The sequence below is a fragment of the Salvelinus alpinus genome, chromosome 35 (assembly GCF_045679555.1).
Source record: "Salvelinus alpinus chromosome 35, SLU_Salpinus.1, whole genome shotgun sequence".
Lineage (NCBI taxonomy): Eukaryota > Metazoa > Chordata > Actinopteri > Salmoniformes > Salmonidae > Salvelinus > Salvelinus alpinus.
This window is the reverse complement of record NC_092120.1, coordinates 9,345,497-9,358,611: the sequence shown is the minus strand read 5'-3', so window position 1 is coordinate 9,358,611 and position 13,115 is coordinate 9,345,497. Positions and strand designations below refer to the sequence as shown.

Below are 13,115 nucleotides of genomic sequence, written 5' to 3'. Positions count from 1 at the left end.
CAATTGACCTAAATTATGTAAATTAGCCTATCAGAAGCTTCTAAAGCCATGACATAATTTTCTGGATTTTTCCAAGCTGTTTAAAGGCACAGTCAACTTAGTGCATGTAAACTTCTGACCCACTGGAATTGTGATACAGTGAATTATAAGTGAAATAATCTGTCTGTAAACAATTGTTGAAAATTGACTTGTGTCATGCACAAAGTAGATGTCCTAACCAACTTGCCAAAACTATAGTTTATTAACAAGAAATTTGTGGAGTGGTTGAAAAACGAGTTTTAATGACTCCAACCTAAGTGTATGTAAACTTCCGATTTCAACTGTTTGTCCAATGGCCGATGAACACCGATACATTTTATCTAGAATTTCTCTTCATATGATTAGGATTGAAAAGGATTTGCCAGTAGATTGTCGACTGGAATCATGATGATGACTGCTTGTCTAACATGCTAGCTAAGATTTTTGTATGTGGCTTTATTAACTCAATAATATTTTTTTGTTTTTACATTATTTGCAAACTGATGTGTGACATGTATTAATGCGTAAATAACATGCAAAACAGTCAACAAAAACATGACATTTATTTTGCTAAACAGGTGGGGCTGAATGATGGGTTGCCACTGATTGTGTGTCACTTTTGCCACTAAGTGTTCTTTAATGAAGAAATCACAAAATTCTCCAAAAGTCTAATAGGCACACAGGCTAATGGAACTTCACACCATATTTTGTGTGTGTAGTATTTTATTAAGTAAGTAAGTGTGGAAAAATATATACCCATTTGTTTTATTGATGCAATACAAATAATTAACCTTTACACAATTATGTCTAAAAGATCTCACTGGGCACACACTGGTTAAATCAACATTGTTTTCACATTGTTCCTGTGTTCTTAGTGTTGGTACAAGCTGTTTCTGGGAGTGTGTCTTTGTGCTTTGCCTCTTCATCTATGTATTTAGATAGTTGGCATCTCCACAAACATCCAGCTATATCCACCACAAATGGAAGTGCTCCCCATAACAGAAGACACTGTGGGCCACTTTGTCTATCTAGTGATGAAAGGGAAGCCTGTTGCTGGGACTCAGAGAGTCTGTTTTCTGGAGGAAATAACAACACTGCCCCAGAGAGGATCACACTGATAGATGTGTTTTTATGAGTCTGACCTGCCCCTGGAGATGTATCAGACAGACACAAAACATAAATTGAAACACTTTTATACGTCTCTGAAACCTGTGTTTCATCTGGGGATAACTGTACATTCAGTCAAAGAAGAGAGAGGATATACAGTAAGAGAGAGGATATGAGAGAAAGAGAAAGTGAGAGCTTTCACCAGTGAAAGCTAGTGTCTGGTTTACGTATGGTTAAAAATATATGCATTAAAATGCAACAATGTTTACAGTGTAATACAAAAATAAATACGACTGCATATCAATTAAACAGTATTGCTGGTTTTTGATCCCAGAAACATGGCAAACGATGATTGAATGGTAGCCAACCTCTGAGGGTATAATAGCAAAGAACCAAGAGTTCATGCCTTGAAGACAAATCTATCATCACACTGAGGGTGTTATTTTGTCTGTGTGTGTCTGTGTGTGTGTGTGTGTGTGTCCTCTAAGGTATCAGTGGTTGGCTGTCTTTAGGGTTCCTCTGATCTGCCCCCCCTCTCCCATCCCTGGCGTATGCGGGTGATGGTTCGGTCCACACAGGGGGTGATGAGCAGCAGCTTGAGCAGCAGCACCACAGAGGGAAGCACCAGACACAGCATGTAGCCGGGTGGGGTGTACCACTTGTAGATGGAGGAACTCAGGAACTTGTTCCAGCCATACAGGTAGGTGTGAGCCGTACACAACAGCAGAGTCAGGTGACCCAGCTTGGACTGGTAGGAGAGAAAAGAACACATAAACACATGAACCACACACACATACACACACACACCAGGCACGTGCACAGATAGAGGTCTAAGGGAGTTTGAGCACCTGCCCTTTTGCCATCCGATGAGAAATTAAACTTTTTTGTGTCAATTTTAGTCTATTTTCTCTATTGTTATCTAAGTGAATTGCCCATCAAACTAGTTAATTTCTAATTGTTTTTATCTTGGAAAGTTTCCCAACCCTAGCTGCCAAGAAGCAATTCTCGGCTATCAATCAAGTTAAAGAATCTAGCTTGTATAACTATCTTAGCTGGCATGCCTGCTGGCAAGGTTGGTAGACTTGAAAAAAGCAGTTAGTAAATGTCCTGAATAAGACTCACATTCCTTTCAAGCTTTTACCCAGATTTTAGCAGAGATGCAGAGAAGAATATTTAGTTTTTTTTTAAGGACCACCAGTCAGGAGGATACATGGAATTAAGCATAATGATTATGGCTCAAGATTACAGGAAAAAGCTGCTTCAGGTGTTTGACAAATGCAAAATGCTCCAACTTCCAGATGGGGGGCTTAGCCATCACCCAGCTATCCTCAAGTACCTTGTGCCCCTTAGATTTTTTGGGGTGCACGCACGCACGCACGCACGCACGCACGCACGCACGCACGCACGCACACGCACACACACACACACACACTAACAGGATCTCTAGGTGAATTCTCCTGGCCTGTTGTAATATATTCCTCCCAAATTACATCTTATGAATAATTTAACATTTAAATCACTGCATACATTTGTGGGGAATGAATGAATTAGAGAATGAGTCGGAGTTTCTCCTGACCCAGTTGCATTTATGAATGAGTGTGTGTGTTCTCTGTAGTGATGGGAATACAACTTCATATCCCCAGCGCATAACCTCTGGCTTGTCTGCTGAAAATCAGATTACTTTCCTGGAGTTTTATTGCATTCTGGCCTGGATGTTGGCTCTGCACCCCGCATGAATACGTTAATAAGGGAATCACTGAAGGAGATAAGTGTACAAATTAGGGATGGGAATTGCCAGGGACCTCATGATACGATATTATCACGATACTTAGGTGCGATACGGTATGTCTGCTGCAGAAAGACGAGAGAGCATGAAAAAAATAGTTTTTTATCAGTCATGGAAATAAAAGTGCTGAAAACATTGGCTCACTATTTAAAAAGAAGATGAGAACAAGCTATAGGATGAAAAATACCAGGGGCACAGCCGACAGCCGACTAGCGCTAGCTAACGCTACCTAGGCAAATCGATACTTGGAGTCAAAGTATCAATATAATATTGTACAAAATATTTTTGCGATATGTAAATGTATCGATTTATTCCCCCATCGCTAGTAAAACTGTCTTGTCTAAGTATTCAGTGTGTTCGGTCCTGGTAATCCCACCTGTATGAAGCTGAACTCCCTCCAGCTGAGAACGTTACTGACGGAGGGAAGAGATGTGATTCCTAACAGGACGTACAGGCCAAATCCCAGAATTCCCAGGGATAAGTAGGAGTCGCCACGCCAGGCCGTCGTTGTGTCAAACTCAGTGGTCCTGTTCTCTCTGATCTGAGAGAGAGAGAGAGAGAGAGAGAGAGAGAGAGAGAGAGAGAGAGAGAGAGAGAGATTAGAGAGAGGGGGGGGAAAGAGAGAGGTGCAAACAAGTGTTTATAATCAAAAACCAGTGCCTGAATACTGCTATATACTCTAGGTGTGTGTCCAATGTACAGATGTAGGATCTTAATATGACCAGTATTGTCAAAGCAAAAAATAATCCTTCAGCAACAGCATTTGAACGTTTAGTCCGTTCACACCTTTTCGCCAATGTAATGTTACTTGATTGGTGGTTAGGCTATTAGCTGGCCAAAATTAGGCTACATGAAAAGTGCTATACTGTTAAGACATGCTTGAGTACGTTGGCGACTAAGATAATATTAGATTTTTTAAACCTCCTGCTTTGGGCTGGATGTCTTAATGTGTAGTTCATACATTCATAATCAATGAGCAGAATTACTTTCTTACCTTAATTAGCCACAAAATACTTGAAAAGTGACTGTTTTCTTGAAGCTGTGCATCGCCATTTTCCCTATATTTCCCCCATGTGGGCCAGCCTCCTAGCAATTTGAATTTTAGCCAAAGAGCTTCAGCCTCTCGCATTTGAGTGACAGCTAGCAAGAGGCCAGCCCAGCATTAACCAATGAGGTTGCAGGGCTGGCCCAATGGCTCAGTGGCCACAGCAGATACAGAGAAAGCAATGACGTGGTGTCACGAAGTACTCGTTTTCGCCACTTTTGGCTCGTGAGTGCTACTTTCAGAGCTACTGGCCAAAAAGTATACAAAAGTTCCACAGAATCTCTTTAATATAATGTATTAGTGTGAATTTATGTAAATCCTGCGGCGCATAAAAATTCTCAGCGACAACAGAGTGATCAAATTAAGATCTTAAATCTGTACACTATTTTGTCTATCCAATGTTCACTGTTTGAAAGTGTTTAATTTGGCCTTACAGCTAGGTAGGTGTACTTACCACAGAGACAGTGCGTTCAGTGGCCTTGAACCTCACATAGTACCTGGGAACAAAATCAATACTTTCTTTACTAAAATCCAAAGGAAGATACATACCACTGTGTTTGTGTGCACGTGCATTTGAGTGTGTGTTCCACTGACCGTATGGGTATGATAAGTGTATAGAGCACATGCAGAAAGGCGAACCCCAATGCCAGAAGACCCAGCTGTTTCCTGCACAGCATCCAGCGGTCCAGCCAATCAGGGAAGCGCCTGATGTTAAACATACATAAACACTTATAATCAACAAAAATACAATATACACTGCTCAAAAAAATAAAGGGAACACTTAAACAACACAATGTAACTCCAAGTCAATCACACTTCTGTGAAATCAAACTGTCCACTTAGGAAGCAACACTGATTGACAATACATTTCACATGCTGTTGTGCAAATGGAATAAACAAAAGGTGGAAATTATAGGCAACCTGCAGGTGGTGACCACAGACCACTTCTCAGTTCCTATGCTTCCTGGCTGATGTTTTGGTCACTTTTGAATGCTGGCGGTACTTTCACTCTAGTGGTAGCATGAGACGGAGTCTACAACCCAAACAAGTGGCTCAGGTAGTGCAGCTCATCCAGGATGGCACATCAATGCGAGCTGTGGCAAGAAGTTTTGCTGTGTCTGTCAGCGTAGTGTCCAGAGCATGGAGGCGCTACCAGGAGACAGGCCAGTACATCAGGAGACGTGGAGGAGGCCGTAGGAGGGCAACAACCCAGCAGCAGGACCGCTACCTCCGCCTTTGTGCAAGGAGGAGCACTGCCAGAGCCCTGCAAAATGACATCCAGCAGGCCACAAATGTGCATTTTTGTTTCCAACTGCCGTGTCTTTGTGAGACGCAGTGTGGTTGAACGGATGATCTCCGCATGTGTATTTCCCACCGTAAAGAATGGAGAAGGAGGTGTTATGGTGTAGGGGTGTTTTGCTGGTGACACTGTCTGCGATTTATTTAGAATTCAAGGCACACTTAACCAGCATGGCTACCACAGCATTCTGCAGAGATACGCCATTCCATCTGGTTTGGCTTAGTGGAACTATCATTTGTTTTTCAACAGGGCAGTGACCCAACACACCTCCAGGCTGTAAGGGCTATTTTACCAAGAAGGAGAGTGATGGAGTGCTGCGTCAGATGACCTGGCCTCTACCAAATTGAGATGGTCAGGGTTACAATTTTTGGATTACTACATGATTCCTGATGTGTTATTTCATAGTTTTGATGTCTTCACTATTATTTTACAATGTATAAAATAGTAAAAATAAATAAAAACCCTTGAATGAGTAGGTGTTCTAAAACTTTTGACCGGTAGTGTATGTCGACACCCCTTCAAATTAGTGGATTTGGCTATTTCAGACACACCCTTGCTGACAGGTGTATCAAATCGAGCACACAGCTATGCAATCTCCATAGACAAACATTGGCAGTAGAATGGCCTTACTGAAGATCTCAGTGACTTTCAAGGTGGCACTGTCATAGGATGCCATTTTTCCAACAAGTCAGTTCTTAAAATGTCTGCCCTGCTAGAGCTGCCCCGGTCAAAGTTAAGTGCTGTTATTGTGAAGTGGAAATGTCTAGGAGCAACAGCGGCTTAGCCGCGATGTGGTAGACCACACAAGCTCACAGATCAGGACCGCCGAGTGCTGAAGCGTGTGGCACGTAAAGATCGTCTGTCCTCGGTTGCAACACTCACTACAGAGTTCCAAACTGCCTCTGAAAGCAACGTCAGCACAATAACTGTTCGTCTGGAGCTTCATGAAATGGGTTTCCATAGCGAGCAGCCGCACACAAGCTTAAGATCACCATGCGCAATGCCAAGCGTCGGCTGGAGTGGTGTAAAGCTCTCCACCATTGGACTCTGGAGCGGTGGAAACGCGTTCTCTGGCAGTTCGACGGACGAATCTGGGTTTCGCGGATGCCAGGAGAACGCTACCTGCCCGACTGCATAGTGCCAACTGTAAAAGTTTTTGGGAGGAAGAAACATTTTCTGGGGCTGTTTTTCATGGTTCGTGCTAGGCCCCTTAGTTCCAGTGAAGGGACATCTTAACGCTACAGCATACAATTACATTCTAGATGATTCTGTGCTTCCAATGTTGTGGCAACAGTTTGGGGAAGGTCCTTTCCTGTTTCAGCATGACAATGCCCCCATGCACAAAGCGAGGTCCATTCAGAAATGGTTTGTCGAGATTGGTGTAGAAGAACTTGACTGGCCTGCACAGAGCACTGATCTTAACCCCATGGAACACCCTTGGGATAAATTGGAACGCCAACTGCTAGCCAGGCCTAATCGCCCAATATCAGTGCCCGACCTCACTAATGCTCTTGTGGCTGAATGGAAGCAAGTCCCTGCAGCAATGTTCCAACATTGAATGGAAAGCCTTCCCAGAAGAGTGGAGGCTGTTATAGTAGCATAGGGTGGACCAACTCCATATTAATGTCCATGATTTTGGAAGGAGCTGATCGTCAAGCTTGTTTCCACATACTTTTGGTCATGTAGTGTAGATACACACATATACATACATTGTATTGTATACATGTATGCAAACACACTCACATACACACAGAGGTCTGACCTGTACTTGGTGCCTCTGTAGAGCTGCAGGAAGGAAGCCAGGACACCAGGCAGGTAACAGAGAGACAGCATAATCAGAGACACGATGGGACACACCTGGCGAGAACACACACACACACCTTGAACAGCTGATAACACACACAGAAACACAAACACATAGAGGGCCTGTGGCCAGTACCTTGTTAGCCAGTGAGACCATGATTCTGAAGGAGATGTCTTTGCCCTGGGTGGCAAATGCATAGATGATGTCTCTGATCAGCAGGTAGAAAAAGAAGGCAGCGCTGAGGCCGATGGCGATGCGCAGGGGGAGCCTCCACTGGGGGAACAGCTGCAGGGGGAAGTCCTCCAGCTCCCGGGCCACTGAGAGAGATCCCCGGTCCAGGGCACTGAGACCCAGCTTGGTGGCTACCGCCATCACCACCTGCTTGGCCTCCACACTGTCTCCGCAGATATACACCTGACATATATTTATGCACATACAGTGGAGTCCGAAATTATTGACACCCTTTATAAATATGCGCAAAAATACCTGAAAAAAACGTATCACTCAAATACTGAGCTATAATGTATGTTCCAAAAATGTGGGAAATTATATTATTTTATACTAATACTTGTGCTTAGTGACAGATATTTTGTTTAACAAGTAATAATCTTTAAAAAAGGTATTGACACCCCTGTTTTCAATACCTCACTTTGCGAGGATAACGACACTGAGTCTTATTCTAAAATGTGACCCTTTTCAAGAAACTAGGTGTATGTCGTGGGTCACAACTTCACACAAGAGCCATTTGAACGTAATCTTTTTTTTAAGCAAAATGCGTTTATTGACAGAAATGCCTTCTGGAGCATGTGAACTTTCATGTGCCTTAATAACAAACTTGTATGCCATCTGTAAATACAAATCTTTTTTTTAAATTACCAGCCTAGTTGGTTTAGCCACTGAAAAAGAGAGCAACCTTCCCGCAAGCCATGATTGGCTGAGATAACGAGTGGGCTGGATATGCTGAGAGATGAGTTCGGATTGGACTGCCATATAGCACGCTTCTGTCTATTTGAGCTGGTTAGTATGTGTAGGTAATCCTGTCTAACGCGGATTTTAAAACATATATATTGCTTAGTAGAACTGCATAAGAGTTTGAAATCTGTGGAATTAGAGTATGATAGCTAAGGATATGGAGAAAACACTTGTCTCCGGATTACATCTTTAAGCATCTATGACAGGGAGAAGCATCCAACCATGATGTAAGCTAGTCTAGCCTTGACAAAATACTCCACTATGCAAGTATCCATTTCAATAGAATGTCACAACTGCTGATAGAAGTAGCTGGTAAATTCGCTCTGGCAATCTACTCCGATTTTAGACCATAGGTAAGATAGTCTAGCTAGCTACATTTTCAGATATTACACGTGTCTAATTTTTACATAAAGTATTTTCATTTCAAGTTAAAGTATACTGTTAGCTAGATCCTGGCTGGATCGCTAGCTAACATTATGTGGATGATCTTATTATTCCTATCTCAGAGAAATTTGCTTTGCTTGTTATAGCCTAATGTTAGCTCGCTAACAATGAACCTGGTTGGTTAGCTAGCTAGCTACATGTCTTAACAAAAGACTCCACTATGCAAGTGTCAATTTTAATAGAATGTCACTGCGACAACTGTTAGCCAGTTAGCTTGGGTGCTTGACTGCTGTTGTTTGGACAGAACGCTCAGATCAACCCGTGTGGCTCAGTTGGTAGAGCATGGCGCTTGCAACGCCAGGGTTGTGGGTTCATTCCCCACGGGGGGACCAGGATGAATATGTATGAACTTTCCAATTTGTAAGTCGCTCTGGATAAGAGCGTCTGCTAAATGACTTAAATGTAAATGTAAATGTTAAAGAGATTGGTGGAGCTAAAGCTTAAGAGGGTGTGAAAGATGCTGAATGCGTGTAGACAAAGAAGAGTCCTCCAGTATTTTTAAACCTTTATTTAACTAGGCAAACCTCAACTAGAGCTCTCCAGTATGTACCAAAACATTCAAAGGCCAATTCCTCAAAAGTGAGGTTACAAGTTTATCAACTTTCAAAGCAGAATTACTTTCCAATTGTTCCTCAAATGCAGTATATTATATCCCATTGTGTAGCTCTGTGTCTCTGCTTTTATCCAATGTAAAAAACACAATTTCAAATGTTGCTACATAAGACCAAATCAAGGCTGAGCACACCAGTTGTGGATTTGACATTGAAAAACACAAGCATATGCAGAAAAGTTCTTCAAACCCACTGTTACATTTTTGACTCATTTCAGGACACTAGGCGTATGTTGCGCGTCACTACTTCACAGGAGAGACATTTGAATATAATTTGTATGAAAAAAAATCCAAATGGTTTTTTTGGCAGAAATGCCTTCTGGAACATGTGAACTTTCATGTGCCTTAATAAAAAACGTGTATGCCATCAGTAACTACAAATAAAATTGCCTAGTTGATTTATTTACGGAAAAAGTTAGGAACCTTCCCGCTAGCCATGATTGGCTGAGATAATGGATGGGCTGGACATGCCCATCCATTATTCGGATTGGTTGCCATATAGCACGCTTCTGTCTATAACATGATCTGGTCACTTTGTGTAGGTAATCCTTTCTAATGTGGCTTTTTTTAAAGATATCACGTAGTACATGTAGAACTGCAAAAGTGTTGTTCACCACTTTCTGGAGGACCGAGTTTTGAAATCAGTGGAATGCCGGTGGAATTAGATTATGATAGCTAATGAGATCGAGGAAATTCTGGCATTTGATTGCAAATATGCAGAGGGAGTCGAAAAGAGAACACATATAAAACACATCTTCAAACTAAGGACAACCATGGTATCCGTGACAGAGAGGGAGAAGTGTCTATCCAAATATACGGGTAAGATAGTCTAGCTAGCTACATTTTCAGATATTATACGTTTGTAATTTTGTCAGAAAGTCATTTTCATTTCAAATGAAAGCGTATATTTAGCTAGCTAGCTGACTTTAGCTGGCTGGCTGGCTGGCTAGCTTACTAACGTTACGTGTATGATCTGTGTAGTAATATTATTTGTATCTCCGAGCCATTTGCATTGCTAGTTATAGCCTAACATTAGCTAGCTAGATAACATTGAACCTGGTTGGTTAGCTACCTGGTTGGTTAGCTACAAACTTTGTGTCCTGAATACAAAGCGTTGTGTTTGGGGCAAATCCAACACAACACATCACTGAAGAGTACCACTCTTCATATTTTCAAGCATGGTGGTGGCTGTATGCTTGTCATTGGCAAGGACTAGGGAGTTTTTTTTTAAGATAAAAAAAGAAACAGAATAGAGCTAAGCACAGGCAAAATCATAGAGGAAAACCTGGTTCAGTCTGCTTTCAAAAATATACCAAAACATGCATCCTGTTTGTAATAAGGCATTAAAGTAAAACTGCAAAAAAATGTGGCAAAGAAACAAACTTTGTGTCCTGAATACAAAGCCTTTTGAGTGAATTGGAACACTGACAGAGAGCCTCACTACTGCTCTTGTGGCTGAATGGAAGCTAGTCCCCGCAACAATGTTCCATCATAGTGGAAAGCCTTCCCAGAAGAGTGGGGGCTGTAATAGCAGCAAAGGGGGGACCAACTCCATATTAATGCCCATTATTTTGGAATGAGATGTTCGACGAGCAGGTGTCCACATACTTTTGTACACATGTAGTGTACACACTACACATGTAGTGTATATAGACTTGAATCTAGTAGCCATTTGGTTTCATGGGCATGGCTTGAACCTCGGTGTGTGTACCTGTCTGTTGGCATCTGAAGGTCCATTCTGCAGACTCCAGGCAGACAGGGTGTTGAAGCCTTTAACCACCTCAGCTCCAGGGACCAGACTGTTCATGTACATATAACCACATTTACATTACATCAACATACACAGCACCATATAAAAACATTCCTAATTTACAAAAGACATACACATAATAACAACATCTACTGTATAGCTCTCACCTTTGCAGGTATTCTGCGTTGGCCTCTGGGTACTGATTCTTCCTCAGGTTGTTACTGACATCCACCAACACCTGCAATTCAACATGGAATCAAATACACTGATTCATACTTTATATTTGCCAAAAACACTGGAATTCACATTCTATTGGCTAAATACACTGGTACATACAATATATTGGCTAAATAAACAAGCATGTCGCTCGACTCGCAATAACATCTGCTAAACATGTGTATGTGACCAATAAAAATTTGATTTGAAATACATTGGGACATAGAATATACTAGCTAAATACGCTGGCACATACATTATATTCGGCAACTTTACAGTTACATGCTGGCAAAACAGACATTCATACATATGGCAGAACTAATAAAACATATGCTACCTTCCCCTTTAGCTGATTGGCCAGTGGTACCAGGAAGTCGTAATGTTCTCTCTGGACAGCGATGAAGATCATAAGGGCTGACTGAGCAGCTGCAGCATGACCCAGGACCTGCATATACATCATCAACATATTGATACACATATAAACACACATACATTATATTCACATGTACTCCTTCAAACATAAATAAATATATTGAAATACATTTACAACACAGTAAAAACACGTCACCAGATCTATTTTATTTTGTACCTGTGCTCCGTGGGGTATGAGGGTGCTGCTGCTGTGGGGCCGTCGGCTGCCGAACACCACCCCGTACCCCGCCTGCAGCAGACGCAGGCCCAGAGAGCGCCCCAGGTCCCCCGTCCCAAACACACACACCCTCTCACACTCAGGTGGGGCAGGGACAGCCTCCCTCATCGGAGACAGGGACACACATTCACTCTTCTCCTCACTCCTCTCCTGACCCGTCATGCCTGAACAGAGACAGACAAAGATCTCCTCGAGTCGTAGATAGTCAACAGAAAGTGTCAGAAAGACCAGAGAATTTAAAATAACTTCCTGAAGTTGCAATCACAGAAAAAGTACATCCACATGAATGGAGCTTGCAGGATGAACGTCCCTTTCACTTTTTTAAGTTCTTCAGCAGACACCTCTAGACGGAGTTTTATAATCCAGACAGAGCACTGTCAATAAATGTTAGGACAAAACAATAGTCTTCAGAGTTGGAGCAGCTCCTCTGAGTTTTCTAGATGAAAGTCTGACTGAGACACTACTGACTAAGTCTCTATTTGTGTCTGGGCATGCTCCTGGAGGGAGGAGGGAAGGGAGTAGTCTCACTGCCAAGCTGGAAACTACGTTGGAAGAGGAGGGTTTTTGCTTGTGTGTGTGTGTGTGTGTGTGTGCGCGTTTGTGTGTGGGAAGGAAACCCATGGCACTCACTCTGCAGTGTCTCTGAGGAGAGGCCAGTGGTTTCTGGGAAGCAGGGAGGTTAGATAATAGTGGAATACCAGACCTGGAGAGACGCCAGATCACTGTGGTCTTTCTGTGTTCACACAAGCACAGGTCCACAGTTCATGACAATAACACAACAGCAGATGCACTTTGGTTTGTTGTAATACTACCTTACATCAGATGTCTTTTGTTCAAAGATGTGACAACATTCCATTGTGTGCAACAATAAGCTTGTAACTTCAAAAAGCACAGAATGTGAAATACCAGAAGAACTGTGTCACATCACCATGAACAGTATCTTGAAACACTGGTTTCATGAAAGCAAGAACAATCCAAATGATTGAGGTGGGGTCAGAGCACAGTAGAATTAGTCTACCCAAGCTTAAGACTGGGCTTAGTTTACAGTAATCTAGAGACGAAAGAAATGCATACCTATTTAGGCGAGGTGCTGGCTAGCGGAGTGGAACACTTAATTAACAAAATAAAGGAGAGCCGCACACTCTAGGAGCTCAGATGCAAAAATATTTATGTATATACCCTGATGAACACAGCTTGTCTGTCGAAACGTTGGACGTAAATATTTTTGCATCTGAGCTCCTAGAGTGTGCGGCTCTCCTTTATTTTAAAATGTTTTCTTAGTTTACAGTAAACCAGCAGCGGTGTGTGGGTAAAAATCACTGGGGAAGCTAAGCCAGTAAAATATAGCCATATCACAACCTATGTGTTGTGATAATTTCATTGTTTGCTCTATAAACTGTTAGTTCATATGCCT

The 13,115-nt window shown here is 42.2% G+C and overlaps 1 protein-coding gene across 1 annotated transcript; it reads right to left on the bottom strand.

Moving 5' to 3' along the window:
* Window positions 1-723: 723 nt before the first annotated feature.
* On the bottom strand, window positions 724-12,166 carry LOC139564694 (metalloreductase STEAP4-like). Its single transcript, XM_071384458.1, has 10 exons — window positions 11,642-12,166; window positions 11,390-11,497; window positions 11,004-11,074; window positions 10,798-10,885; window positions 7,196-7,474; window positions 7,019-7,113; window positions 4,551-4,661; window positions 4,411-4,453; window positions 3,288-3,452; window positions 724-1,873 (listed from the first exon to the last, which is right to left on the bottom strand). The coding sequence occupies exons 1-10, from the start codon at window positions 11,861-11,863 to the stop codon at window positions 1,634-1,636; spliced, it is 1,422 nt and encodes a 473-aa protein (XP_071240559.1). The 5' UTR covers window positions 11,864-12,166; the 3' UTR covers window positions 724-1,633.
* Between the last annotated feature and the right edge of the window lie 949 nt (window positions 12,167-13,115).